Source organism: Melitaea cinxia, chromosome 3 (assembly GCF_905220565.1).
Source record: "Melitaea cinxia chromosome 3, ilMelCinx1.1, whole genome shotgun sequence".
Taxonomy (NCBI): domain Eukaryota; kingdom Metazoa; phylum Arthropoda; class Insecta; order Lepidoptera; family Nymphalidae; genus Melitaea; species Melitaea cinxia.
The window spans coordinates 12,112,151-12,139,750 of NC_059396.1; the positions used below are offsets into that span (position 1 = coordinate 12,112,151).

At 31.8% G+C, this 27,600-nt stretch overlaps 2 protein-coding genes and 1 long non-coding RNA gene across 3 annotated transcripts; 1 reads left to right on the forward strand and 2 right to left on the reverse strand.

Annotated features, from left to right (window-relative positions):
- Window positions 1-2,473: 2,473 nt before the first annotated feature.
- On the reverse strand, window positions 2,474-5,769 carry LOC123669175. The gene is made up of 2 exons (XR_006745703.1): window positions 5,723-5,769; window positions 2,474-2,783 (listed from the first exon to the last, which is right to left on the reverse strand). It is a non-coding gene; the product is annotated as an uncharacterized LOC123669175 (long non-coding RNA).
- A 1,115-nt stretch (window positions 5,770-6,884) lies between these two features.
- Window positions 6,885-10,968, forward strand: LOC123669484 (vacuolar protein sorting-associated protein 52 homolog). Its single transcript, XM_045603093.1, has 7 exons — window positions 6,885-7,136; window positions 7,211-7,356; window positions 7,837-8,404; window positions 8,871-9,026; window positions 9,253-9,371; window positions 9,776-9,899; window positions 10,008-10,968. Exons 1-7 carry the CDS (start codon window positions 6,885-6,887, stop codon window positions 10,635-10,637), a joined length of 1,995 nt encoding a protein of 664 aa, XP_045459049.1. The 3' UTR covers window positions 10,638-10,968.
- LOC123667575 lies at window positions 10,964-27,557 on the reverse strand. Its single transcript, XM_045601458.1, has 13 exons — window positions 27,396-27,557; window positions 27,103-27,170; window positions 26,713-26,851; window positions 21,288-21,389; window positions 18,747-18,912; window positions 18,329-18,501; window positions 15,771-15,809; window positions 15,660-15,696; window positions 13,106-15,565; window positions 12,355-12,885; window positions 12,082-12,261; window positions 11,571-11,822; window positions 10,964-11,379 (listed from the first exon to the last, which is right to left on the reverse strand). The coding sequence occupies exons 1-13, from the start codon at window positions 27,465-27,467 to the stop codon at window positions 11,183-11,185; spliced, it is 4,416 nt and encodes a 1,471-aa protein (XP_045457414.1). The 5' UTR covers window positions 27,468-27,557; the 3' UTR covers window positions 10,964-11,182.
- Window positions 27,558-27,600: the final 43 nt, after the last annotated feature.

Below are 27,600 nucleotides of genomic sequence, written 5' to 3' on the forward strand. Positions count from 1 at the left end.
TATAAACGTTGCCCATGCTGAACTTTTTGCTCGAAAATCAATGCTCCTTTATATGTATTAGTTAATTTTATAGATTTATAAGAATAATTAATAATTATTTTGTCTTTTATAAAATACTGTGGCGTCATTTCTATGTTTTAACACATCAAACTGCACGAATCAGATGCCTACCTACTTGTACTAAAAATATTGTTCATATTTGTCTAAACTGATTAACGCCGCTATAATCTTTCTGTATTTAAAAACGTAACATAGGTACTCCTAGCTTTTGCGAAAAACTTGGTTGTGCTTTCATATCATTACAAAACATATACAAAACTAGCAATAAGTATTTTTATGAAAGATATCATTAATACCACATCTAGGTTATAAAATACAAATTATTTAAAACTAAATAACTTTTCAAATACATTCCGAAAATCATTTATTATTTTAATAGAGTCGTTGAATACGAATGTGTCGCTTCATTATAATTAGAAAACAGATAATATAATTATCCATTAACACCACGAAGTAGGTACGCTCTGAATAAAAAAATGAATTTTTATTTCGAAATAAACATGGATCATTTAGTATGACAGTTCTAAATTAAGCTTTTAATGAACTTCCGATTTCAATTGCATTTCTTTTGTCTCTATATAAATTGATGTGCTTTTGTTAAATTGTTTCTTTGTAAATATTTCGTCACAATTATATTGACGCATAAGCGTTACTTATAATATGTTTTTTTTTCAATATACACCCACCAACATTGTCCTTTATAAAAAAAAACTAAAATAATACAAAATAAAATAAATAAAAATAGTACAAAAGTATAAAATTAAAGAAATTAAAAACTATATACTAATCTTAAGTAGGATAAAAAGCGGACTAAAGCCGAACAGCCTTATCTACAGCAAACGTTAAATTGTACAAAATCAAAAAACAGCGTTAGGGTAGATCGATTTGAAACATAGTTCACATTTACTTATACATACAAACAAACATACATACATTAAAACAAAAGAACAAACATCCATACAAGAATAAAAACATATCCATATTTCATGGAATGATCTCAATAAAGATAAACCTAAGACTTTTTAACCGACTTCCAAAAAAGGAGGAGGTTCTCAATTCGACTGTATTTTTTTTTTTTTTTTTTTTTTTTTTTTTTTATGTATGTTACATCAGAACTTTTGACCGGGTAGACCGATTTCGACAAATTTTGTTTTAATCGAAAGGTGGTGTGTGCCAATTGGTCCCATTTAAATTTATTTGAGATCTAACAACTACTTTTCGAGTTATATCTAATAATGCGTTTTTACTTGACGCTTTTTTCGTCGACCTACGTTGTATTATACCGCATAACTTTCTACTGCATGTACCGATTTTGATAATTCTTTTTTTGTTGGAAAGGGGATATCCCTAGTTTAGTACCGTGATAAGGAAACCAGGATCTGATAATGAGATCCCAGAGAAATCGAGAGAAACTCTCGAAAATCCGTAATAACTTTTTACTGGGTGTACCGATTTTGATAATTTTTAATTTAATCGAAAGCTGATGTTTATCATATGGTCACATATAAATTTTATCCAGATCTGATAACTACTTTTTGAGTAATCTTTGATAACGCGTAGTTGCTTTACTATTTTTTCGTCGGTCTACGTTGGTATTACTTGTCGATGTAATTGAAGTCGGTTTTTTTTTCGTTTGCGAGCAAACACAATTATATTATTAAACGAAAAGATGAGAGAAAAAGTAAGTATTGAAAGGCTGTGGGGTGTGTTTACTGCAATACAACTTTTTAACCTGACTTTTGAAAGAAAGTTTAGAAGGAGAGTTTCTGATGCTAAATATTATAGCTATATTACTAATATTATAGTAAATATTTAATAATAATTGTGTTTGCAGGCAAACGAAGAAAAACCGACTTCAGTTATATCGACAAGTAATACAACGTAGGTAGACGAAAAAATAGTCAAGTATTACTTTACGCATTATCAAAGATTACTCCAAACGTTGTAATCAGATCTCGATGAAATTTAAATGTGACCGCATGATAAACATCGGCTTTCGATTAAATTAAAAATCATCAAAATCGGTACACCCAGTAAAAAGTTATGCGGATTTTCAAGAGTTTCCCTCAATTTCTCTGGGACCCCATCATCAGATCCTGGTTTCCTTATCATAGTACCAAACTACGGATATCTCCTTTCCAACAAAAAAGAATTATCAAAATCGGTTCAAAAACGACGGAGTTGACCCCGAACATATATATATATACGGTCGAATTGATTAACCTCCTCCTTTTTTGAAGTCGGTTAAAAAGAAAGAAAATTAGAGGGTTTTATCATATCAATTTACACGGTAACTTTTAATTCTACGACTTTTCGGACTACATTTATCCTTTCTTTTAAACACTTTAATGTTCGAGTCCAAAAGTATCTATCGAAATTATAAAAGCTAGCGCTTTTAAATAAAAGCTTTAAATTTATTTATTGAAAAACAAATTTTATTAATTGAATATTCATATTAGGCAATCTTCTTTTTTTGACCCAGAGGATACCAATACCAAACTGAGGCCTCCAGCCCAGGGGAGCCGGTGGGTATGTCCGATTCGCACAGACTAAAACCTCTGGGGTGTTTCTTCGACACGCCTGGGTGGAATCACGAGGACGTGGTTGCGCTTCCGCGATCCCGCTAGCGGTTAGCACTCTATCCACGACCCTTCATGGGTAGGGTAGGGTGTTGCTGCTAGGACGATGTACTGACTCAGGACATCTCGAAACACCGAAGGCTCCTGCAACAAGACATTTCGAATAATATTAATAGGTCCCTAGCAAATGAAATAAAATAAAGCAAAGTTCAGCTAACTTAAGACAGTTAACATGAAAAGTAAAGGACGACGCAGAATAGAACTAATATTTCCAATCACTATTCGACACAAACTGAGGCGAGTTTTTCCGTTTAATACATATACGAGTACTAGTAGGTATCCCATATTGAAAGAATATCCCTTCTTAGTCTGCTGATGGCTCCGCTGTTGCAAGCACAAACGAAATTCTCGATCCCTGGGCTTGGCACTTTAATTACCTCCTAAATGTAAACCGATTAGCAGGCACAGACTTCATAAGCCCATCAATTAATAATTTTCCTCAAATCAGATGACCAAATAACTTTCGAGGAGGTAATTCGTGTAAAAAATACCCAGCCAAATCTACCCGTTAACATTGATAACATACCTGGTAAGTTATTTATTCTTAAGGGGGTGATAGACGTGCGAGTAAGTTCGCGAACTTGTGGCTCGATGACCTTTTTTGCTAGTGTGTCACCCTAAGTACGCGTACTTTAAAACCGCCAAGTAAGTTCGTTGGCGATCCGACAAGTTTGAAATTTTGCTCGTAACCCGCCTCCGCTCGTACGTGTGGCAGCACTGTGAGCCGCAAGCCGCCATTTTTAACCGACTTCCAAAAAAGGGTTCTCAATTCGACTATATATTTTTTTATGTATTACTGTATGAACTTTTGACTGGGTGGAGCGATTTCGACAAATTTTCTTATAATCGAAAGGGGGTGTGTCTCATTTGGTCCCATTTAAATTTAGTTGAGATCTAACAACTACTTTTTGAGTTATATCTAATAATGCGTTTTTACTTGACGCTTTATTCGTCGACCTACGTTGTATTAGACCGCATAACTTTCTACTGGATGTACCGATTTTGATAATTCTTTTTTTGTTGGAAGGGGGATATCCCTAGTTTGATACCATGATAAGGAAACCAGGATCTGATGATGGGATCCCAGAAAAATCGAGGGAAACTCGAAAATCCGCAATAACTTTTTTCTGGGTGTACCAATTTTGATAATTTTTAATTTAATCGAAAGCTGATGTTTATCATGTGGTCAAATATAAATTTTATTAAGATCTGATAACTACTTTTTGAGTAGTCTTTGATAACGCGTAGTCACTTGACTATTTTTTCGTCGATCTACGTTGTATTACTCGTCGATGTAATTGAGTCAGTTTTTTTTTTTCGTTTACGAGCAAACACAATTATTTCCACTTGCTACGACCTTTATTTTTTGGATTTCTTTTGAAATTATAAATACCCACCTTTATTCTTAGATTCGTTAGAACCTTAATTAAAAAAAAAATAAGTATTTCAGTCTAAATGTAATTTTTACGCCTTATATCCCATAAACTTTTTTGTCAAATGAGATGTAAATTTAATATTACATACTTAATAAATTAGTAGACATACGGATTTTTATGGTGACTTGTCGGGTATACTGCGGAAAGTCCTTTTCAGTGGTGAAATGCTTGCCAGAACAAGCGCTTTCTTTCGATACCTCACACGACTCTCCAGTCTGATCTTGGGGACATTTAAAGAACCAAGGTTTAGACCTACATGCGATTTCACATGGCCATAACAGCAACAGTTAAGACATTGGATTGTGGGTTTCGACTTGAAGGGATGGGTGGTATGAGTTATTTTTTTCAGGTAACATTTGCCCTTTAAAAGTTAACCTCGTAAGTCCTGTGCTTTATTAACACCAGTAGTCATATCTGCCGGCTGTACTATACCAAGTACAAACTAACAATAATGCTTCAGACCGAGACAAAATTATGTCGATTTTAGGCAATTTTTGAAGTGAGGGTTCGTTGTGTGTATTTTTTACGGTATGTTTGTGATGTATAGCACCTTCTTAAAAAGGAAATAAATAAAAATATTTTGTACTTGTGGGAGTACATTAGGTTTTAACACAGTATAATAAAATAATATAAAAAAGTTAAAAGGTTTTATTTCGTATCAAAATTAAATATTATTTTTGTTCTAAAAATCACTTACTAGTATATATTTTATTTTATTACAACATAAACAATATTTTTCTTCTAGAAACATAAGATACTCTCCCTCAAAGACAATATTAGCATAATTTACTTTTATAAACCAGAGGATAACAGTATCACTATTCTAATTATCGAAATAGGATAGAGGACAAAACAATCTTCCTTACGTGGTAGTTTAATTGACATCTTATTTCAAAATCACAATCAAGTAAGTATACGAGATCAATATTTTTATAAACTAAAGTCGGCAAGATATGGTTTTTATTGCTTATTATTAATTCTCTTGTTGATGGAAGGCCCTGTAACAATTTCTTGTTGAAGATATTCCGGTATTTGGATATTGCCATATAAGAGTCGCATTTTTGATGGTACAGGCACTATATGTCGGTATGTCGTGCCCTTGAGCTTGTACTTCTACCACGGCCACGTCCAACTCGTTGGTCACGAGCACTTTGAGTACGACCAGTAGATCCACCTCCACTTACAGCGATTTCTATTTCTCCACCTTCAGATTCCGAGGACAGGTTTAGGTTAGGTCAGGGAGGTCAGGTCAGACACATCTTCATCATCCGAGTCTTCGAACTCCGAATTATTAAGAAGTTCTGCTATTTGTATTTCGTCAAAAGCTACAAATACGAGAAAAAACAGTAGTTATATAGACCGAATGTACCACCTCAAGTACAAATTATAAACAGTTATTTATGTAACAAACGCCTAACCTACCATGTCAAGTACAAATTATTTTGACTGATCAGGAACGACTCTAAATATATAGTTTTCTTACAAATATTGCTTGTTTTACAATATTCATAATTTAAAAGTACTATTTCATTTCAAAAACAATAGAAAAAAACAAATGATTTAATTGATATAAACAGATAATCTTACCTCGTGTTAGCCGACGAGCCGACGGCGTGGTCATCTTGCTAAAAAGTGACACTAACACTGACAGTTGACGTAACCTGTCTAACATGACAGAATTGACTACAGAGTAAAGAATTATAATAACAGTAGCAGTATTGGCGATGTAAAAAAACTACCCGGTAAATGAGCAATCCCTCATTTGTACTTGGGTAAGTACATTAGGCAGTTACTCCATCTATGTAGTACAAATCTCAGGTCTGAACTGTTATCGTTAATTTGTACTTGTACAAGTACGCGGGGACTTACGAGGTTAAGAAAACAGATCGTTTCGGAATAAATGTTATATCCTCCGTTGGCTTTTGGCTTTGACAACTTAACAACAGCTAAAGGGGAGATGAGACGAGTTGAGTGAGAGTTCTTTCATAGACCAGTCTACGGGAATGCCTTTAACTAAACCTATTCTTGATACGTTATAAGTAGGCACAGTTGACTTATATTTGCACAAGTCTAGTACAGGCCTACAAGATTTTTCATAAGTCGTTGGCATCTTTAGTAGATGTAAACTCTACCGAAATCCTATTACGGCCTACATTTTTGACATCGTCGTACTGTACCAATTTTGTAGATGGGCAAAAACTATACAAACTTTAACGCACGTATGGTAGTTCCAAACTCAGGGTCAGCTACCTCCCGTGGAATGTCGATTATGAACGGACCCTTGTCATCATTTGAGTAAAAGGAAGAAGAAGAGTCAAGGATTTGTTGATCCACGAAACCACCGGGATCCGGGGGATCAAAGGTCGATTAATGTCCATAGCTATTTGTAAAAATAAGGATAAATAAACCCAAACAGTTAACTATTTACACTATTTTTTACAATATAAAAAAGTAGGTAATGTAAATGTAAACCAATGCTCTCTCTCACACGTGTGTTAACCACAGCTTTAGTCTTAGTATTAATATTTCGTAGTTTCAGAACGAATGAATGACGTTAGTCAGGTTTGACAGTTGACACATTATAATAGAATTTTGTTGTGATGTAAATTTGATAATTATTTTAGTATGATTAGATAAATAAAAAGCATTTGTTGAAATGTTAATTTAATTACATACTATATTATTCAATTATACTTATTGTAAATAAATCGAATTAAGTGTAGATTTTCTATAATATTGAAGCGTAAATATGTCCGAACCGGGAGATGTGACCGTAATCCTAGATAAAAACCTAGAAGATTTGGAAATTCAAGAAGTTCTTAAAAATGGTACTGACTTAAGAGAATATGCTTTACAAATTGACAAAAGTATCAAAGAAGCTGAGAAAAATTCTGTTGCGGATTATTTGAAGGAAAGCGAGAATATCGCATCACTTCATAATCAAATTGAAGATTGTGACTCTATTCTTGCGAAAATGGAAAGTATGTTATTGGTTTTCCAGGTAAGCAATGGTAATAAAGTAATCTGTGAAAATACTGGTGATATATTTTGTTAAAAATTTTCGTTCTATTTTAGAATGACCTAGGAAGTATAAGTAACGAAATAATAAGCTTACAAAAACGCTCTGTAAATATGTCTGTTCAACTTTCAAACAGACAAGCTCTGAAAGGTCCTTTATCGTCGTTTATAGAGGATATAGCTGTATCTGAGACACTCATTTTGTAAGTACATGATATTTGTTACAATCAAAATTTTTTGAATTATCATTTTATATGTGTCTTATAGTACAGTACTAGTATTATAGTAATTAGCTATTAGGATAATACAATTGTTTTGGAATGCATTTTCTGCCTAAAAGAGATGGCAAAAAACTCAGTTTCATTTCTTCATAACAGTTCACAAAAGTGATAGTTATGTCAGAAATGAATTGCTGCTGCTTTAATTTGCTTGTCGATGATTATAAAGATTTTATCTAACAGATAATAGAACACATTGATAAATTGCAAATGCTAATCCAAAGGTTGTACTTTTAAATTATATTAATTTAAATAGACTTCATCTACTTCCCCTAATTGTTGTTTCAGTTTTAGTAACTGAATTGGGTATAAAGATAGTGCTAATTTACCTGTTAACATCTGCCAGCTTTATAGTGATAGAAAGAATATATAGTCATATATAATATATTTGTTACCATGTTTTAGTGGCATCAATAATGTTCCTGTTATTGATAAAGAATTTATGGTCCAGTTAGCAATTTTGAATCAAAAATTAAACTTTGTTAAAGAACAAGATTTCAAAGAAACTAAAGCCTGTCATGATGTGAAAGATGTTTTAGAGAAATTGAAGATAAAAGCGGTATCCAAGATCAGAGCCTATATATTGGAACAAATATATAAATTTAGAAAACCAATGGCTAATTATCAAATACCACAGAATGCTATGTTGAAATACAAATTTTTCTTTGAATTTATTTTAGCAAATGAGCGTAACGTAGCACAAGAAATTTGTAATGAATATATTGATACTCTAAGCAAAGTTTATTATTCTTATTTCAAATCTTATGCTTCACGGCTGGATAAGCTGAAATATGAAGAAGTGCCCACTAAAGATGACTTAATGGGAATCGAAGATGGTTCAAAGGGAGGGTTCTTTCAAAAGTCTAATTTAAAAAATAAGAGCACTATATTTACTATTGGTAACAGAGGTGATGTTCTTGCACAACAGTTAGAAGCTCCGATAATTGTGCCTCATGTACAACAAAAAACAAAGGTACAAAGAGAATTAGTTTTACCTTTTTTATTGTAATAAATTTCATCATCATCATCATCACAGCTTATTGCAGTCCACTGCTGGACATAGGCTTCCACAAGTTCGCGCCAAAAATGCATGAACTCATGTGTTGCCCATAGTCACCACGCTAGGCAGGCGGGTTGGTGACCGCAGGGCTGGCTTTGTCGCACCTAAGACGCTGCTGCCCGTCTTCGGCCTGTGTGTTTCAAAGCCGAGAAAAGCGGTGTTGAAGCGGTGCGAAGTGTTTAAAAGCGGTTAGATGGTTATCCCGCCATCAGTCGGTTTCTTAAGTTCTAAGGTGATAGTGGAACTGTGTTATCCCTTAGTCGCCTCTTATGACACCTACGGGAAGAGAAGGGGTGGCTATATTCTTTGGTGCCGTAGCCACACAGCACGTAATAAATTTCGAAAAAACATCTAATAATTTATCTTTATTTATTTTCAGTATTCTTATGAGGCGTTATTTAGAAGTCTTCAATATGCTTTAGTAGACAATAGTTGTAGAGAATATTTGTTTACAACTGAATTTTTTCATGTAAAAGGAAGTCATGCCCAAGAATTATTTGACAGGATACTAGGAAAGACATTATCGTTGCTTGTAGTAAGTTATCATTGAAAAATATTTGTACTATACCGTACCTCTGAGTTCATTCATAATAAAATTTGTGGAAAATGTAAATTTCTAATTCTTAAGTTTTTACAGGTAAAATTGTAATGAACCGTTTTTGTCAATAATAATCAATAAAAAGTATTTCAAGTCTTTATTTCTAAAATTTGTCTCTTTGTATCCTAAAATCATATTTAAAAATTTTTTATTTATTTTTCAGAAAAACGTTGAGAACTATGTTTTAGAATGTTATGATTGTCTTGCACTATTCTTGTGTATACAACTTATAAACAGATATCGCTGGATGTGTCACAAAAGAGCTGTAGCAGCTTTAGACAGGTAAATTTTAACCTAGCTTCACCCTAAACAATGAACCATAGACTACCGCCTACCTTTAGTTTCAGTATCTCTCTTTAACATGTGCAAGTTAAATTTGACGAGTTATATTTTTCAAGGTTGAGCTTGATACAATGAAAAAGCTTGCCTTTCTTCCATTTATATTATTTGACATTAAAACTACCACAGAAATTCAGTATTTGTAAAAAATTCCTACCTAAGATGATTTCAAAGGTCATATCCTAAGGCCCTATCATAAAAAGACAAAACATTACTACTAGTCTTCCATTAAGTTGAATATGAAACAAAAATATTATTTAAATTTAAATAGTATTACTTAGGGACCCATATCTAATTAAACGTGTTTAATTTTAAGAATTTCAAATAACTTAAGTTATTCATTTTAGTTACTGGGACTCATTATTATGTTCACTGTGGCCGAGACTAGAATTTGTTTTAAAGTTAAATATCCAGAGTGTTAGGGATTGTGACCCAGCCAAATTGTCAAATAAAGAAATGGGACCACATTACGTAAGTATTATTGTAATAAAAAAAATTTTTGAGACCATAGTAGTCTTATGTTTTTGATCACTTTTATTAATTAAAAAAGTAAAATAAAATTGAAAACAATAATTTCAGATCACTCGAAGATATGCTGAATTCTCAGCTGCTATGTTAAGCTTAAGCGAACAATTTCCATCTGAAGAGCTAAGCAATCTATTATTAATCCTTCAAGACGAAGTACATTGCTTCTTATTAAAAATGGCTGCCGAATTTCCACAACGTATACAGCAATTAATATTTTTAATCAACAATTATGACATGGTTTTAAGTATATTAATGGAGAGAACAAGAGATAATACAAAAGAAGCTGAGAGTTTCAGGGAACAGTTACAGGCAAGAAGCACTGAGTATGTTGAAGAGATACTTAGTCCTCATTTTGGAGGCCTGATGCAGTTTGTTAAGGAAGGTGAACAATTACAGGAAAGTGGTAAAAAAAATGAACTAGCAAATTTGGAAAAAAAGTCTTTGTCACTTGTTACATCTTTCACTGGGAGTTGGAAACAAAGTCTTGAAGAAATACACAGAGAAGTTCTTGTATCGTTCCCGAATCTCGTGACCGGGTCGGGCTTACTACAAATGGCCCTTACAAACTTTGTACAGTATTATCATAAATTTGTTAAATTATTAACACCTAATGCTCGAACTCAACTTGTTAATATTCATGTAATTATGGTAGAAATTAAGAAATATAAAACAAATTATTAATTATTTAAAATATTTATCAATATATCAAACAAGAGTTTCACTTTTGTATTTCTAGTTATAATCAACAGTGTCATTTCCACTAATATTTATTTTTGATCTACATATATAACTATGAATTACTAATTTTAATAGAATAAATATTGTTTATGCAATCTTTTTGATAACATTTATAATTCATTTAAAAGCTATAAAAATGTTCTTGATTTTCGAGATAGAATAATGGATTGTGAAAACTCTCATCATCGACTCATGTGAAGTCGTCTCCAGAAAAAATTACAACTAAAATTAATTAAAAAGTTTATTTCAGATGGAATAAAAAATATATATAAATTATCTTGTTTTTAATACAAAACTTCTAAAATGAAGTCAATTTTACTCACATCACAGAGAATAGAATGGTAAGATTGAACATCTGACCATTAGTTTTATACATGTACTGACAATAAAGCAAACAGTCCTCAAAGTAAAACTGAAGTGTTTTACAATTATTTAAAACTTGTATTATTTAAACATTTACTTCTAACGTAAAACTTAAAACTATTTTTTTACAATGTTAGTCTTGATAAAATTGTTTTCCATGCTTTGATGTTTCTTTCTTGAACATAATCTCGCAAAAGTTCTTCAAATTCTGATGATACATGTTTTGGTGACCAAGTCAGCAACCCTTGGTTTACTCGACTTTGATTGTGTTTATTCATGTATATTAAACTCGTAAAAATTGCTTCCTTCATACTATCAACGGCTAAAACATAAAACACAGTATTATTAATTATGATTTGAAACAATTAACATTCTAAAATTAAAGAAAAATAAATTGAACAGATTTGTTTATCATCATTCAAAGTATATGTGCAAAACCAAAAAATACTAAATGCTTAAATCTACATGATTGTTGTAAATTGTAACTTGTAATAAACATAAAATTAAACTTACAGTTTTCATCCAACATATTAAGTAACTGATTTACTATTATTTCACAATGCACTTTCATATCAACAGGGTATGGCTTCATCAGAGGTCCTAGCATTTCTATACAAAACTGTTTTATTGTTATCGGTGTGTCCTCTTTTTCTATCATGGGCAAAAGTATATTTTTGATGATATTTTTTTGACACCACTTTGGTCCTTGACGCTTAGCAAGAATTATAAAAGCCATTCTTAACATTTTTTTCTCTAATTTTATATCTGTAAAAATGTTATTTTTATTACACATTTTTATTCTATATATTTAATTTAATTGTACAAATTACGAATTATTTCCATCTTTTTTATTCCGTGATAGTGCACGAAATAAGTTTATGTGTCACAAATGCAATGCCAAACCTACCCCTACTGTAAACTCAGTTTACCCCAGGAAATCTGGCTCCCCTATGCACCAAGGAAACAGCACTTTAATTCAGACCTAGTTGAACAAAACATTTCCTGCTGTGGAAGTTATTCTTACCTCGTAATTCCTTAATAGAATTTCTGAACATCTCCAAAATTTTTGTTTCATTCCAATCTGTCATTTGGTAAAAATATTTTTTATTCAATATAAATCTTATATCTTGTATTCTGTTTAATTTATCTTCACATTTATAAAAGTGTAAGAGATAAACTAAGCATGTAACTAATGGAGTTTTTGCTGCAATTATAAAAAATAGATGATTACTTTAAAATATATACACATATTAATGATAAATATTTTACCGAAAATACATATACAAAAATGTCTTACCTATACCCATATGTGCTAAAGGCAAAATATGCATCCATACATCCAAGCAATGCTTAATAAGTGGCACAACTTTAAATTGCAAACAATACATGGCATCCAACAGGAACATTCGTAATCGATTTTTTAGACCAAAATATCGACAAAGTAAAGCGTAAAAATGTGACAAACTTTCAATAACGTCAAAATCTGGACTCTTATTTAATTGATAAAGTGAAAATTCTATCTGTGTAAGAACCACATTAAGGGTATTTGGTTTTAATATTTGTAACTGTCTCATAATAAATAAGAGAACTTGTTCTGACTTCGTCATAGGTGGGGCAGGAGGTGTGGACACTTTATTAAATAGTTCCTGTTTCCTTGCCGGATCTTTTAAATATTTCATGAATCCAACTTGAAAGCTTTTTGAATTCCAATTTTGCTGTATCTCTTCAACTAACTTGGTCATAGCTGTTTTAGCCTCATCTGCAGATAATTCTATGATCTTTTTTATATCTTTTTCTAACTTTTTACATATATTATCTGAAATATTGTCTGAAAAAATATAAAAACATATTATATTCTTTTTTATAATGTATAGATATAATTTTCGTACAATATTATTAAAGTGTATAAATATTACAATCATTTTATATATATCATGTTAATATACAAAAAAATTTATACATTTATTTCAATTTTTTTTTAATATTGACAAAGTCAAATAAACTTAATTTAATCATCACAAAGTAAATATTTCTTACTAAAAACTCACCGGGAATTTTTTGAGCCGAATATTTAATTTTCACTTTTCCAAATTTTCCTATAGCTTTACAAAGTATGCTATCTTTTGGATGATAGCATGGAGAAGAAACTACATCAGTATTTTGCTCTGTGTTTGTATTTAAATTGCTAACTTCATTTTCTTCACTAGATTTATTTATAGTTTGATTTAGTTTATGAATATTTTTATTTGTTTCAGTTAAAGACAGTTTCCCGTTAGCCTCTTTAGGTTGTAAGACCAGATTATCATCCATATTTAAAATTGTATCATCAACATTTGTATGATTCATACTAAGTTTTCTTGCTTTTTCACTACGTAATATTCTTTTGCTCTCCACTAATGGGTCATCTGAGGCAACACGCTTTAATCTTCTTCTGCCTTCTACTAGTTTATTACATTCACTGGATATCTCTTCGGTCACTTCTGACATTGGTTCAACACCTTTATATATTGCATTGTTGACATCTACATCCATTGTCAAGTCTTGTTTAATTTTGCTACGACTTCTAGTGTTTATGAGGCTTCTTGTTGGTGAATCTGCATTTGAAATACTACATTCTGATTTTTTAGGACTTGTAGTCATTATATCTTTCTGCTGTTTGTCTTTTTCTTCGTTTTCCGGTAATTTTGATTCCGACAAATCAACAGAAGGTTGTTCAATAATACTAATGTCATTTATATCTTCTTCATTAGACTTGCCTTTTAAATGAGCCCTGTTATTATTAAATTCCTTATTTTCAGACTTTTCAATATCAGTTCCTACTTTTATTACTTTGCCAGACTTATCACTGACTTTTTTTAGTTTTAATTCAGTCATTACTTTTACAGCCTTTTCATATGCAGATTTATTATTCAGTATTATTTCGGCATCATTTTTACTAGATTTTATAAGTACTGGTTTAGCCTTTGAGCGTAGTTTACGTATGGGAGCATTTATTTGTTTAATTTTATTTTTAGGTAAAAGTTTTTTCTTGAATCTGTCAAGCTTACTTAATTTTTTACATTTTACGTTTTTATGTTTGTTTTCAATTATTACTACATATTCTTTCTCATTGTCACCAATCTCATCATCTTCAGGCTCCAGGTTTTCTACAACGGTTTCTCTATTATCTAATAAAGGACTGTCTTCTTTGTCATCTCTAGTGATGTTTCTTACTACCCTATTTTCTTCTTTTTTGAATATTTCTTTTGAATTCTCAACTTGAGATGCTGTAAGTGATTCTGTATCTTTCCTCGTCTGACATATTACTTCTTGAGTAGCAATACTTTCTTCGGGAGTATTTGGTGTTACACAAATTTCTTCAGCAGACATATGATTATTATTTTGTTCACTATCATCGTTTTTAAATATTTCTTGTTGACTAGAATGATCAAATATTTCAGAGTTAACTACATGTTTATTCATATGTTCACATAATTGTTTTTCCGAGTTTTCAGGCATTAAAAATTGTTTTTTTAATATACATTTTATACTCATTATCTCTTTGGATAGATCAGCTATGCTAGTCTGAAGAGCTTTATTTTCTTCTCTTAATTTCATAGCTTCTGGACACACCTTATGTTCTTTAATTACAGACGATTGTTTTACTGGTGATTGTTTACTAGTCGACTTTTCATTTAAATTGATGGGAGTCTTTGGAATAGGTGTAAGTATTTTATCGGTTAAACGCATCGAATTTAAAATCATCTCAATTTCACAATCGTTACTACTTTCATTACATAACTTTCTACTGTTATTTAATTCCAAACATTCTTTTTCTTGGGATCTACTAATAATCTTGCGTTCACATGTACTTGGTGAGCGCTGATCGGTGGTATGTTTTAATTCATTATCAGTTACTAAATCTTTAGTTATTTTTGTTTCAATACTATCACATAACCTTTCTATTTCTATGTTAACATCACTTAATACTATAATATTGTCATTACTGCTATCTTGAGCGTTTTGAATGGGAGATGTTGCTGTATGTATTAACTTTTTATGGCGAACATCAAGTTCTTTGAATGCTACTGGACTTGTTGATTTATCAAGTTTTTCAGTAACAATCGAAGTATTTGTTGCAACATCGACTAATTGTTTTCTTTCTTTAATGGTCACGATTTCTGTGCTAATTGGGATATCAGTAATAAAGTATTCTGTACTATTAGAATCTGTTTTATTTAGTGCGATTGTGTTATTATCACTAAGCAATGCTTCATCATCAAACAAAATAGGACTAGTTGCAATATCTGCAAATGCATGAATCATTGTTGGACTGGTACAAGCATCCACATAAACCCTCCTTGATTTAATTTTATTGCAATCAAATGGGCTATCATTACAGAAATAGTCTGGACTATTAATACATTTCTCGCCATCTGAAAAGGCTAAGGAAGAACCGCGACCTGTATCTTCGCTAACTATTTCATTACTGAAAACTGAATCGCTATCTTCATTTAATCTCAAGACATCTAAAATTAAAAGTAAATTATTATACTACATACTTTAGATATAAGTAATATATAAATAATAAATTTTACTATTAAAATTGTATTATTATCTTACCTTTTTTAACAGGAATTTCATTTGATTTAACTTCATGCTGAAAAAAAAAAAACAATATTTAGTTAGTATCACTAAAAATATTTTAAAAATTAAAATACATTTTAGTACTACCATGTCATAGTTGACAAAATAGACCCACAATATTCGAATAATGGCGTATTATGTCAGTATTAGACTTGGGTAACTCGTGAGTGAATGATATAAATAAAACATATCTTTTCAAGTGAGCTAATCTCTCATCAGCTTTTAAATATATCTCTAGCTCACTATGTTTATAATTCATTTTCGAGTTACTGACGTACGAGAGTAAACGAGACTGAGCTAGCCACTCGATCGGACGAAGGCGCTTATCATGCGAAAGAGAGAGATAGTTAGCTATGGCTCTGTATCTTTTCGATTCATATTAACAAGCGAAAAAGTATTTTTATTGACAACATGGCCACGTTGGCGCTGCGATTACAGCCATGGATTGTACCTGTTGCGCTGGCGGTTGCGGGTTCGATCCCCGCACATGACAAACACTTGTATTGGCAATACAGGTGTTGGCCGTGGTCTGGGTGTTTGTGCAGTCCTTGTGGGTCTCCCCACGGTACCTCGGAGAGCACGTTAAGCCGTCGGTCCCTGTTGTTATCATGTGCACCTGATAGCGATCGTTACTCATAGTAGGGAATATATCCGCCAACCCGCATTGGAGCAGCGTGGTTGATTAAGCTCCAATCCTTCTCCTACACGGGGAAAGAGGCCTATGCCCAGCAGTTGGATATTACAGGCTGAAGCGTAGGTTGCATTATAAAAATAAATCTAAGCAACAGTAAGCGCCGAGTGAACATTCACTGAGCTAAATAAGCTGAAGAGCTAAATGAATATATATATCCTAAGATTAAAATCATATATATCTCTCTTTTCTTTTCAGTGATATAAACTTAGCAAGGCTAGTCAGTATTGAAAAAGGATTGACATATATATTTATTGTCAAATATAGGTGTCACTTATAGGTGCGTTCAGAAAATTATTTTGTGTAAACTAAGGTAAATATATATCAAGCTACTTAAATATACAACAAATGACAAATAAACAAATGCCTTAATAATCGTCAAATCGACTGGTCTCACTGAATCATTCCCAATTATCCTGTCAATCCAGCCAGATTCAGTATATTATATAAATGTCTACGTCGCGAAAGTGTAAAATACATAAGTATGATTTATATAAATCTATACTAATAAAGCTGACCCCGTAAACGACCCCCTAACAAACTTTGTGACACGAGAATTTTATATGTAAGGCTATTATAATATTATAAACCTGAAAAGTTTGTTTGTTTGTTATACGCGATATTTTCAGAAACTACTGGTTCGATTTGAAAAATTCCTCTAAGTTGGATAGTCCATTTAAACAGGAAGGTTATGCTTTAAAAAGACGATAGACTATTTTTCACAGAAAGAAAAACGAGGATTTATTCCACATACATTAGCTTTTTTTTTAATATAGACTGCTTTTATTATTTTAGAAAACAAATCCACACGTATTAGTTTGTTGGAATGTGTCGATAGCCCCATATAAACATTATTCATTTTTTAACCGACTTCCAAAAAAGGAGGAGGTTCTCAATTCAACTGTTTTTTTTTTTTCTTTTATGTATGTTACATCAGAACTTTTGACCGGGTAGACCGATTTCGACAAATTTTGTTTTAATTGAAAGGTGGTGTGTGCCAATTGGTCCCATTTAAATTTATTTGAGATCTAACAACTACTTTTCGAGTTATATCTAATAATGCGTTTTTACTTGACGCTTTTTTCGTCGACCTACGTTGAATTATACCGCATAACTTTCTACTGGATGTACCGATTTTGATAATTCTTTTTTTGTTGGAAAGAGGATATCCCTAGTTTGGTACCATGATAAGGAAACCAGGATCTGATGATGGGATCCCAGAGAAATCGAGGGAAACTCTCGAAAATCCACAATAACTTTTTACTGGGTGTACCGATTTTGATAATTTTTAATTTAATCGAAAGCTGATGTTTATCATGTTGTCACATATAAATTTTGTCGAGATCTGATAACTACTTTTTGAGTAATCTTTGATAACGCGTAGTTGCTTGACTATTTTTTTGTCGATCTACGTTTTATTACTTGTCGATGTAATTGAAGTCGGTTTTTTTTTCGTTTGCGAGCAAACACAATTATTTTTTTAATCAAGTTGTTAAACAAATGGGTTCTTTATTCGAATATGGATGACATGAGACAATATTGTTGATGAGTCAGATAAATACGCTCCGGTCAGTGATAGAAGAGGTCTAGTAGATTTATAAACATTACTCATTTAAGACACATGTAAAGTTGATTTAGAGTTGCTGACTCTTGGCACTGAAAGTGCAGCATGAAGCTTATCCGGACCCAGGGTTAGCACAAGATGTTTTAGTATTATGCTTCTTGGTGCAGAAAACAGAATCAAAAAATTATGAAGTAAATTTATAAATGCTAATTGCTTGCTACTAACTAGAACAATTTTGAAACACTTCCTATAAGTTTATATATATTAGCTGTCTGCGCCAATAGTAAGCACTTTGTCAGCATGTCTAATATCAGCCTAAATGATAGCCATTAAAACCCAACATGAGTAAAATTTCACAGGTTGGCTACTGAGGAATGAAACTATAATTACCTCCTGGGGTTTATTTTCCAAAGCAGCTTCAAATGGAGACAATGGAGAAGGAGGTACACTATCAAACAAATCATTTTCTTCACAGCTACTTTCAGATCCAGCATCATGTGTCTTTATACTTTTTACTTTTTCATACTTTTGCAATACTAATTTACAACTACTACGTAACTTTTCTGTAAAACAATTTTAAAACACATTTTTGGTAATTGTTGCTGATAATAAAGCTAAACACTATAATTATGATTTGCAAAATTAAGAGTCAAACATGCTTTTGAAAGCTTACTTTGAAAAAAAATTTTGATTTTAATTTGTTCACCGTTGATATAATATAAATAAGTAAGCTTAATAACATCCACAGTAAGTACATCTTTATATCAATATGAACCACATATAATTATCATTCTTTATAAATACTTACTTTTACCCAGCACAATATCTCTTAGAAGACACAGATCACTTAAGAGTGTTTCATTTTCTTTTTGTAGATTCAAAAGATTTTTTTCATTATCCTTAAAATTATTCTTTTCTAACTGGTTTTCAACTTTTAAACCTTCAATAGTAGTTTCATGTTCTTTGACCAACATCTGCAAGAGAACAGAATAATATATTTATCTTAATACATTTTACATTTTTGATGGATAATCAAATTTAGCTTGCTTGTTTATTAACTTTTGAAATATTTAAAGGAACAATAATTAGTTGAGATAGCTTAAATGACAATGCATACTTATCATCAGAAAGAATCAATATATATTATAAAACAAAGTCGCTTCCCGCTGTCTGTTCCTATGTATGGTTAGATCTTTAAACTGCGCAACGGGTTTTGATGCGGTTTTTTTTAATAGATAGAATAATTCTAGAGGAAGGTTTATTTTCATAATACATGCATAATATAGTACAGAAACACTGATAATTTTCGAGGTTTCTAATGTGATGTCGTAAATAAACACATTTTTTGCGCCTACATTGCAAACGCTGGCTGAACCCTGCGAGAGAGATCAAAATAATGTACTACAGTATTGTATACCTTAAAAAGGTCTACAAAAAATTCTGCCATGGTATATGTCTATCTCTTAAGGATAACCCACAATAACCATTTTTTATCGTTTCCTTTTTACCAGAAATAATGGCTTATTTTCGAAGCGATTTTAAGCAATACAGCATTAATGCTTATAAAATTAAGAGCCATTTGACAAAAATCAGTAACAATCCGCGAAATTGTAATATTTTGACGTCGTTAATCTCAGTATTGGATGCAATAATGTAATTTATATTTTTGAATTACAATAGAGCAACCTTTGTTATAGTAACATAATGAAAGTGGTAGCTTTACTTCTACAAATATAATAATTTATTTTTAAAGTTTTGATTTGTAAAATGACGATTCGAAAGTGCTCTCGGAGCCGTTTTTGATTTTGCTTTTGAATCAAAATTTTGATTTATATTGTATGTACAAAATTATTATTAACCTTTTTGGATCAGCCGCCTCCCTGGTCGACATAAATACTTTGAAGTCCTATTTTTCAATAACCTCTACCTTAAAACTGTATAGAAAAATATGATAATATGTGAAATATGTTTTTGTTGATACATAATGCAGATTTTTTTTCCATTGGTATCTCCGTTAATCCGTAATAAAATTTTAAAGTTACAAATATTTTCCAAATAAGTACAATTTTAAAAGCGATATTTTTTTAGAAAACAAAGAAATTTTAAGGAACTATCCATACCAAAGTAAACTTACATCATTTAGAAACATAAAAAAAATTATTACAATATTTAATTATTTTTAATACCTTTTGTATTAAAAATAAAAAGATAGTATATAATACCACGCATCAAACCCAGTAAATCAGTCGAGCACCTGGGCTCTTAGAGGTAAGATCCATGCCAAATTCTGCGCAGCTGTCTCTTTCGCTCACACGGGCCAAGCGACTGTTGTTATAGTCTGATAAGCCGCATTTGATACTTTCATAAAAATATAGGAAAATTACTGTAAAATAATATAATGGTAATTTCTGTAAACAAATTTATAATTTACTTTTATTTTACATTATCAATACAAATAGTCATTTAAATCTGTTTGTCTTATTATTTTTAATAAATATGTTTGATTGCTCCAGATTTTCTGGAGCATTATAAAATGCATTAATTTTAATTAAATATTCAATTCATTCGTAAACAAAAAACTAAATCAATTTAAAAAAAATGTTTCATAAAAGTTATTTAAAAAAATATTTTTTTATTTTAAATTTATTGGCTGTTGTTATATAAACATACTTGAAATTTTTACAAATTAACTATATAAAAAACATTTTATAACATAGTTATTAATTTTTATTATACATTAGAAAAAGATCGAGATGGTTTTTTGGTTGTCACACTATACCAAGTAGCACCAAGATCGCGCGGCTCGTAACACTCGCGCGATGCGACCAAATTTACCTAAGCTTGCAGAGCGAAAAATTTGTGAAATGGCTCTTAAGTACCTTAAATACATTGTACATTTAATAGAGAACAATATGGCCTTTTACATCATATAATTTAAATGAATATTTTCGAAAATATCACAGATTTAAAATGCAGGGACATAGTGGTTGCGGCGGTACTTGCCGGAGGGCCGGCGGGGCGTGCCTAATAAATAATAATAAAAATAATAGCGGGTCGAAGGCTGCTTTTCACCAACCACACCGATGTGATATCCTATTTCAGTATATTTATTGTATCTCATTGTAAATAAACATTTATGTTTTTATAAAAAATAAATTCTTCAAACCTAACCATCTCAGACTAGAACAACACTTTTAAAATAATTTAATGCTTAATTTGGGTTTAACAGGCGGTACACACATTAAACAATCTTGAAAGGATTCAAGAATCTTCAATAATTCCATTAGATAATTCTCATTGGCCTCATACCTTGGACCACGGAGTGATTTATTCCTTAATAAATATTTACCTGAAGTTGATGAGCATGGGACTTCATACCTTCTACTTGGCTTTGTGCTAAAAAACAATTGGATTCTAACTCTTTCTTTTCGTTTTTTAGTAATTGTAAATCCTGGAAGAAAAAACAACAAAATTTACAAACTTAATTCATATTGTGTTTTAAAACATTTGAGTTAAATTCATAGTATACAGAATGTTCGAATCCTAAGTAATGGTGTAAATGGTGGTGTATGTTTCGCATGAAAAAAAATTGCCCAGCTCATTCTTAAATTTGGCTTTGTTTAAATAGATGACACAGCTACATTTACAATAAAAAACATTCTACAAGAAAAATAATTAGTTTCCATATGCGGTTCTTTAGTTGTATGCGGCAGTTAATAATAATAATGTATTATATTGACGTTTTTTAGGGCTAAGAAAAATACTATGGTTATGCAGAAGTACATTGCCAGAGTAGCTTGTATATTAAGACAAAGTAAAATTTAAAAAATTTGCTAGGATTTATTTTTATATGCAACATTGACTATAACTCTTACAGATCTCCATTTGAAGGAACATAGTTAGGAGTCAAAGTTACATATTAAATTCGCAATTTTACTTGAAATAAGACTACGAGCTTTTAAATATATATTTAAAAGCGTACTTGAAACTCTGGTGTTTTCAAGAGTATTTAAAAATATTGAAAACATTGTCGCTGCACTTCATCTACACAAATAAATAAAATTAGTGTCTTTTTGTAATATTAAAATAACCACTTTTTACGAATTGCATATGACATACATGGTACATATACCAAATAACATTTTTAACAATTTTAGTCTGTCTGTCTATCTGTTTGTTCCGGCGAATCCCTGAAACGGCTGGACCGATTTTGACGGGATTTTCATTGGCAGATAGCTGATGTAATAAGGAGTAACTTAGGCTACTTTTATTTTAGAAATTTATTTATATTATAACGCTGCAAAGTGAACAATAATTTTTTTGTTAATCCACACAGCCTAAGATGCAGACAGCTAGTTATATATAAAAGGGGATTAAAAATTTTAATATGTTAACAATTATATTTTGATATGGTGCAGTCATTGTAAGGATAGATATCATGTCATTTGCACGAGAATTTCAATGCAGGATTTCACTTTTATGACATCTGAAACCAAAAATATATGGATTTGTGATTTATACCGGTGTAAACTGCCCAAGGATGGGGATAATTCTAACACTCCAGTACACGGTTCCCCGGTACCAATGAAGTTTGTTACTCAAGACCTAGAGAGAATTAAGGTGGACCATGCTGCACAATCTGCTAAATTGGATTCAATGATTAAGGAGAATCACATATTACGTAGTATGAACCTGTCTTTATCAACTTGTCTTATGCAGGTTGAACAGCAAACACTAGCCTCTAACATTGAAATACAGTGCGTTTCAGAGAATAAGCATGAAAATCTTGTTAATACAGTGCAGCAATTGGGAAAAACTGTTAAATGTCCTATTGCCGATCAAAATATACATTTTTGCGCTCGACTAGCAAAACTGAATGCTAAAAGTCCTCGACCGTGAGCTATTTTAGTGAAATTTAGTAGCCCTAGGCTGCGTGACGAATTCATAGCGGCCACGATAAAATTCAATAAAAATAATCCGAACGACAAACTCAATACTAGCCACTTGGGTATTGCAAGCATAAAGAAAACACCGATTTATATATCTGAAAACCTTACTCCAGAAGGAAAAGCTCTTCATGCTGCGGCGCGGATAAAAGCGAAGGAGCTAGGATTCAGATTTGTAGGTTCGTGATGGAAAAATGAGGGCACAAGTTACGTGTATATTCGCAATCATGAGACTGAGTAATTTGTCATAAGGTGCCGCTAATTTTGACTGTTATATTTTTTTTTTCACAGGGCACACTAGAAAGTGTTTCTGTTTATTATCAAAACGTGAGAGGGTTAAGATCAAAAACTTTAAGTTTATTTAACAATGTAATTTGCAGCTCATATTAAGTGATTATTATGGTTGAAACGTGGTTGAATGATAGCGTTTTCGATTCGGAAGTTTTTGATGATCGTTATATAGTGTATATACGCGATCGTGAAAGTAGTCTCTAAGAACGTTGGTGGCGTGCTAATTGCAGTATCGAAACAATTTCATCCTACACGACACTACAACTTTGAATCCAATTGCGAGGATCTTTGGGTTTCTATAGAATTTAATAAAGATCAGAGTTGCTCGGAGAAGGTTTCCATATGCGCAGTTTATATTCCTCTCCCCGTACAAAAACATATATTAAAATGCTTTATTGATAACTCAAATCGTGTCTTGGAATCACTTGATGGTCGCACTCTTATAGCGGGTGACTTCAATCTCAGCAGTATTAGTTGGTCACAAGAACCTCAGGGTCATCTTTCAGCAGCTCTCCCTAACAGTCTTTTACAGAATATGTTATTGGATTTTCTATCTTGTAATGACCTAAGCCAGTTCAACAATATACTAAATATTAAAAATAAAATCTTAGATCTAATTCTTTGTGACAATCCAATTCATGGTGTTTCTTCCTGTATTGATCCGTTGACTTCTCTCGACCCCCTTCACCCCCCATTAATTTTTTCATTGAATTTTAATAAATCTTCGACCTTGCCATTTAACTGTAATGTAACAAAATTTTGTTTTCATAAGGCTGACTGCGAAAATATAAAAATTGCTCTCAATGAGGTCAACTGGAAGGAGATCTTAAGCGTTTGTCCCTTTTGTCGATGAAATGGTTGACAAATTCTACGAGCAGATTCGAATTTTAATTAAAAAATATGTGCTTAAGTCTAAACCTCGCAGCAGTCGCTACTCGGTCTGGTTCACTCCATGTGTTATTAACTGCATCAAAAAAAAAGTATAAATACAGATTGAGGTTACGCAAATATAATAATCCTCGCGATAAACTAACTTTCGACCTTTTAAAAAGATGCGAAAAGCTGTTGTCATCTGCTTACGCAAAAATACTTGGAGGGACTTGAAGCGGAGGGACTTGAAAACATAAGAGGGGTAAGAGTTCTTATCCTTCAAAAATGAAACTGGGTAACCCCAGCGACTGGGGATAGAGTCGCTGTCAACGGAACGGATATTTGTAATTTGTTCGCGAGGCACTTTTCTTTGGTTTACGGTAAAGATACGAAAACAAAATTTTCATCATCAAATATGGACCCATTGTGCAGTAATAATTTTCCCAATTTACTATCTTTTTCTGTGGACGAAGTTTATAAAGTGTTAAAAAGACTTGACCCTTCTAAGGCGGCTGGTGCAGATGGTATTCCATCTGTTTTTGTCTCTAATTGCGCTAGTTCTTTGGCTTTACCGCTAACATTAGTTATTAACACTTCGCTTCATACCAGCACATATCCAACTTTGTGGAGGGAGGCATTGATTTTGCCATTGTTTAAGAGCGGGGATAGAGAGGTCAAAAATTACAGACCAATGATAGAGTCATTTCAGTTTTCGCTAAGGCCTTTGAATTACTCATCTGCCCTATTATCACATGGCATTTTAAGCATCATGTAGCAGAGGAGCAACACGGATTTGTGAAGGCTCGTCCAACAACCACGAATCTTGTTTCCTTTGTTGAAGACATTACTGAGGCTCTTGATGATGGCAAATCCGTGGATGCAATATACACTGATCTCAGTAAGCCTTAGACAAGGTTAATCATGTAGTTTTAACGAATAAACTAAAAAACATTGGCATAGAGGGGACCACTGTTGGCTTGGTTCCAATCATACCTCACAAACAGAACATCGACTGTTGTCGTTAACGGTTATGCTTCTTTTCGATTTGCCGCTCGTACAGGTGTACCTCAAGGTTCCCATTTAGGACCTTTATTATTTAACATATTCATTAACGATATCAGTAGCTGTTTCACCAATTCGAATTGTTATTTATTTGCTGAAGATCTTAAGGTATTTAGACCAATCGGTTCCAATGCTGATGCTTCAGTTTTGCAGGGCGACTTAAACAAATTGGTATTATGGTGTCAAAGCAATGGCATGGTCAGTAATACGGATAAGTGACAGGTAATTTCTTTCTCGAGAAAGAAAACCACGCTGAGAAGGTCTTACTTCATTAAGGGTAGCATTTTATCAGAGGTGTCTCATGTGCGCGATTTGGGGATAATGCTTGGTGATCGACTCCATTTTCATGTACATATTAACAATATTGTCAGCAAAAGCCTTAAGACCCTGGCTTTATAATCCGCAATTGTAAAGATTTCAAAATGCCCAGACAAAAAAGCCCTAGTTCGTAGCAACTTGGGAGTGTGGTAGTGTCGTGCGGAATCCTTATTACGATATCTACTGTAAAAGAATTGAAAAGGTACAGAAAAGATTCCTACAGCACCACTCCTTTTATCATGATATACCTAGGTCGCTCAATAGTTACGAGGAAAAACTAAAGTATCTTAAACTTCCACCACTTGTGAATCGAAGACATCTCTACAATCTTGTGTTTCTGCACAAGTTGGTGAATGGTGTCATTGACAGTTTTTACTTATTAAATAAATTAAACTTTCATGCCCCTTCAAAAGCAGCAAGACCATCTTCATTTACTCGTTTTATTGAAAAATTCACCCGTACTCGTCAGGGACACCATTCACCAATTAACAGTCTGATGATGAGTTTTAATTCGTTTTACAAATCGAATTGCAGAAAAAAACATTGCAAAAAAGGTAAAACAACCCGATTCTAATGTTTCTATTGACATTTTTTCGAGTAACTTATCAATATTTAAATATATAATAGCTGATGATTTTTTTTAATTGCATGACATAGTTCTTTAATGTTTTTTTTTTTTATTCTCTAATTATTACATCTTTTTTTTAATTTATGTAAATAGATTTTCAATTATCAATTTTAGATTATATTATTTAGTTTTAAAATAACTGCGATTTATTCATTCACGTTAATTTAATTTTATAATCAAATCATATCAAATTGTTTTTCATTTCAACTGTATGGTCGATTGATCGGGACTTTATTTAACTATGTTAGAATTGTTTTTTAATGTATTGTAATTACTAACGTTTGTTATAATAATCTTTATGTATACGTGCTTAAATTAATAGATTGCTTATAACACCTATAATTAAGATAACGCTTACCTTTTAAGATACTTTGTTTATGATTATATGTGTATATTGTCAGTGTCTATCTTGTTGGTGTTAAATAAATAAATAAATAAAAATAAAATATTCTGTAGAGTAATTTTTTTGTTTGTTTGAACATACTAATCTAGGGAAGTACTGGTTAAAATTGAAAAATTCTTGTCCTCTTAGATAGTCCGTAATATAGAAATAATAATAAGGGAAAGCCTATAAATAGAAATCAAATTAACGAGGGTAAAGCCGTAGCCGTAGGGTAAAGTAGTAGCCGGTCAGGCTAGTATTAAATATGCATTCCTACCTTCTCTAACTGGGCACATTTTTCTAAACTCTCCTTATAGTCTATGCACACTTGTTTACACTCTTCTTTTGCAGCCAACAACACTATTTCAGTTTGTTCCAATTGTTCTTTTTTTCCATAATACTTTCTAATTAATGAACTGAGAATAACAAAAAACAATATTTAATAAACAATTATTTGCGAAATTGTATGACAATATTTTTTATTAGAAATTTAGGGTAGTATAATTATTCAATTATTTGGTTAAGAAATGGATTCATTGCATTAAATATACGCGCATAATGCAATAATGGCTCACAAAAATTAAAATATTGGTGATTAGAATGAATTTTTAGGAAAAAAATTCAAAACTACTACAATATACTATACTATACTATAATATAAACATACTCAGTAGCAACTGTTTTCTTTTTCGCTAAAAGCACAGCTTTTTTCTGCTTATCAAGTTTGCAGTCATTCTGAAAAAGAAATGTTACATTCGGTAACGTTAATAATTAACATCGACAAAAACACTAAATTTAGGTTCCAATATAAATGTTTAAGGTAAGTTTTTGTTGCAATACATATTACGAATACGAAAAAATTAACACAAAAAGTAAAATAAAACAATTATATATTACTAAGTAATAAAAATAAGACGAATTATTTAAACTAAATAACATTTAATATAACCTAAGTCTTACCACTACATTTGACGATTGTTGTAGGAAATTTAGATCAAAGTCAAAAAATGTTTCTTCAAATGAAGAGCCCATTGTAAGGTAGGACTACTATGTATGAAATTTGGAAGTTTTCTATTTTCATTTTCAGTTTTCACATAGTAATAGCTTTTATTACAGTTGTCATTAGACGTGAGGCGTATTTATTGGAACAGATAAAAATAACAGG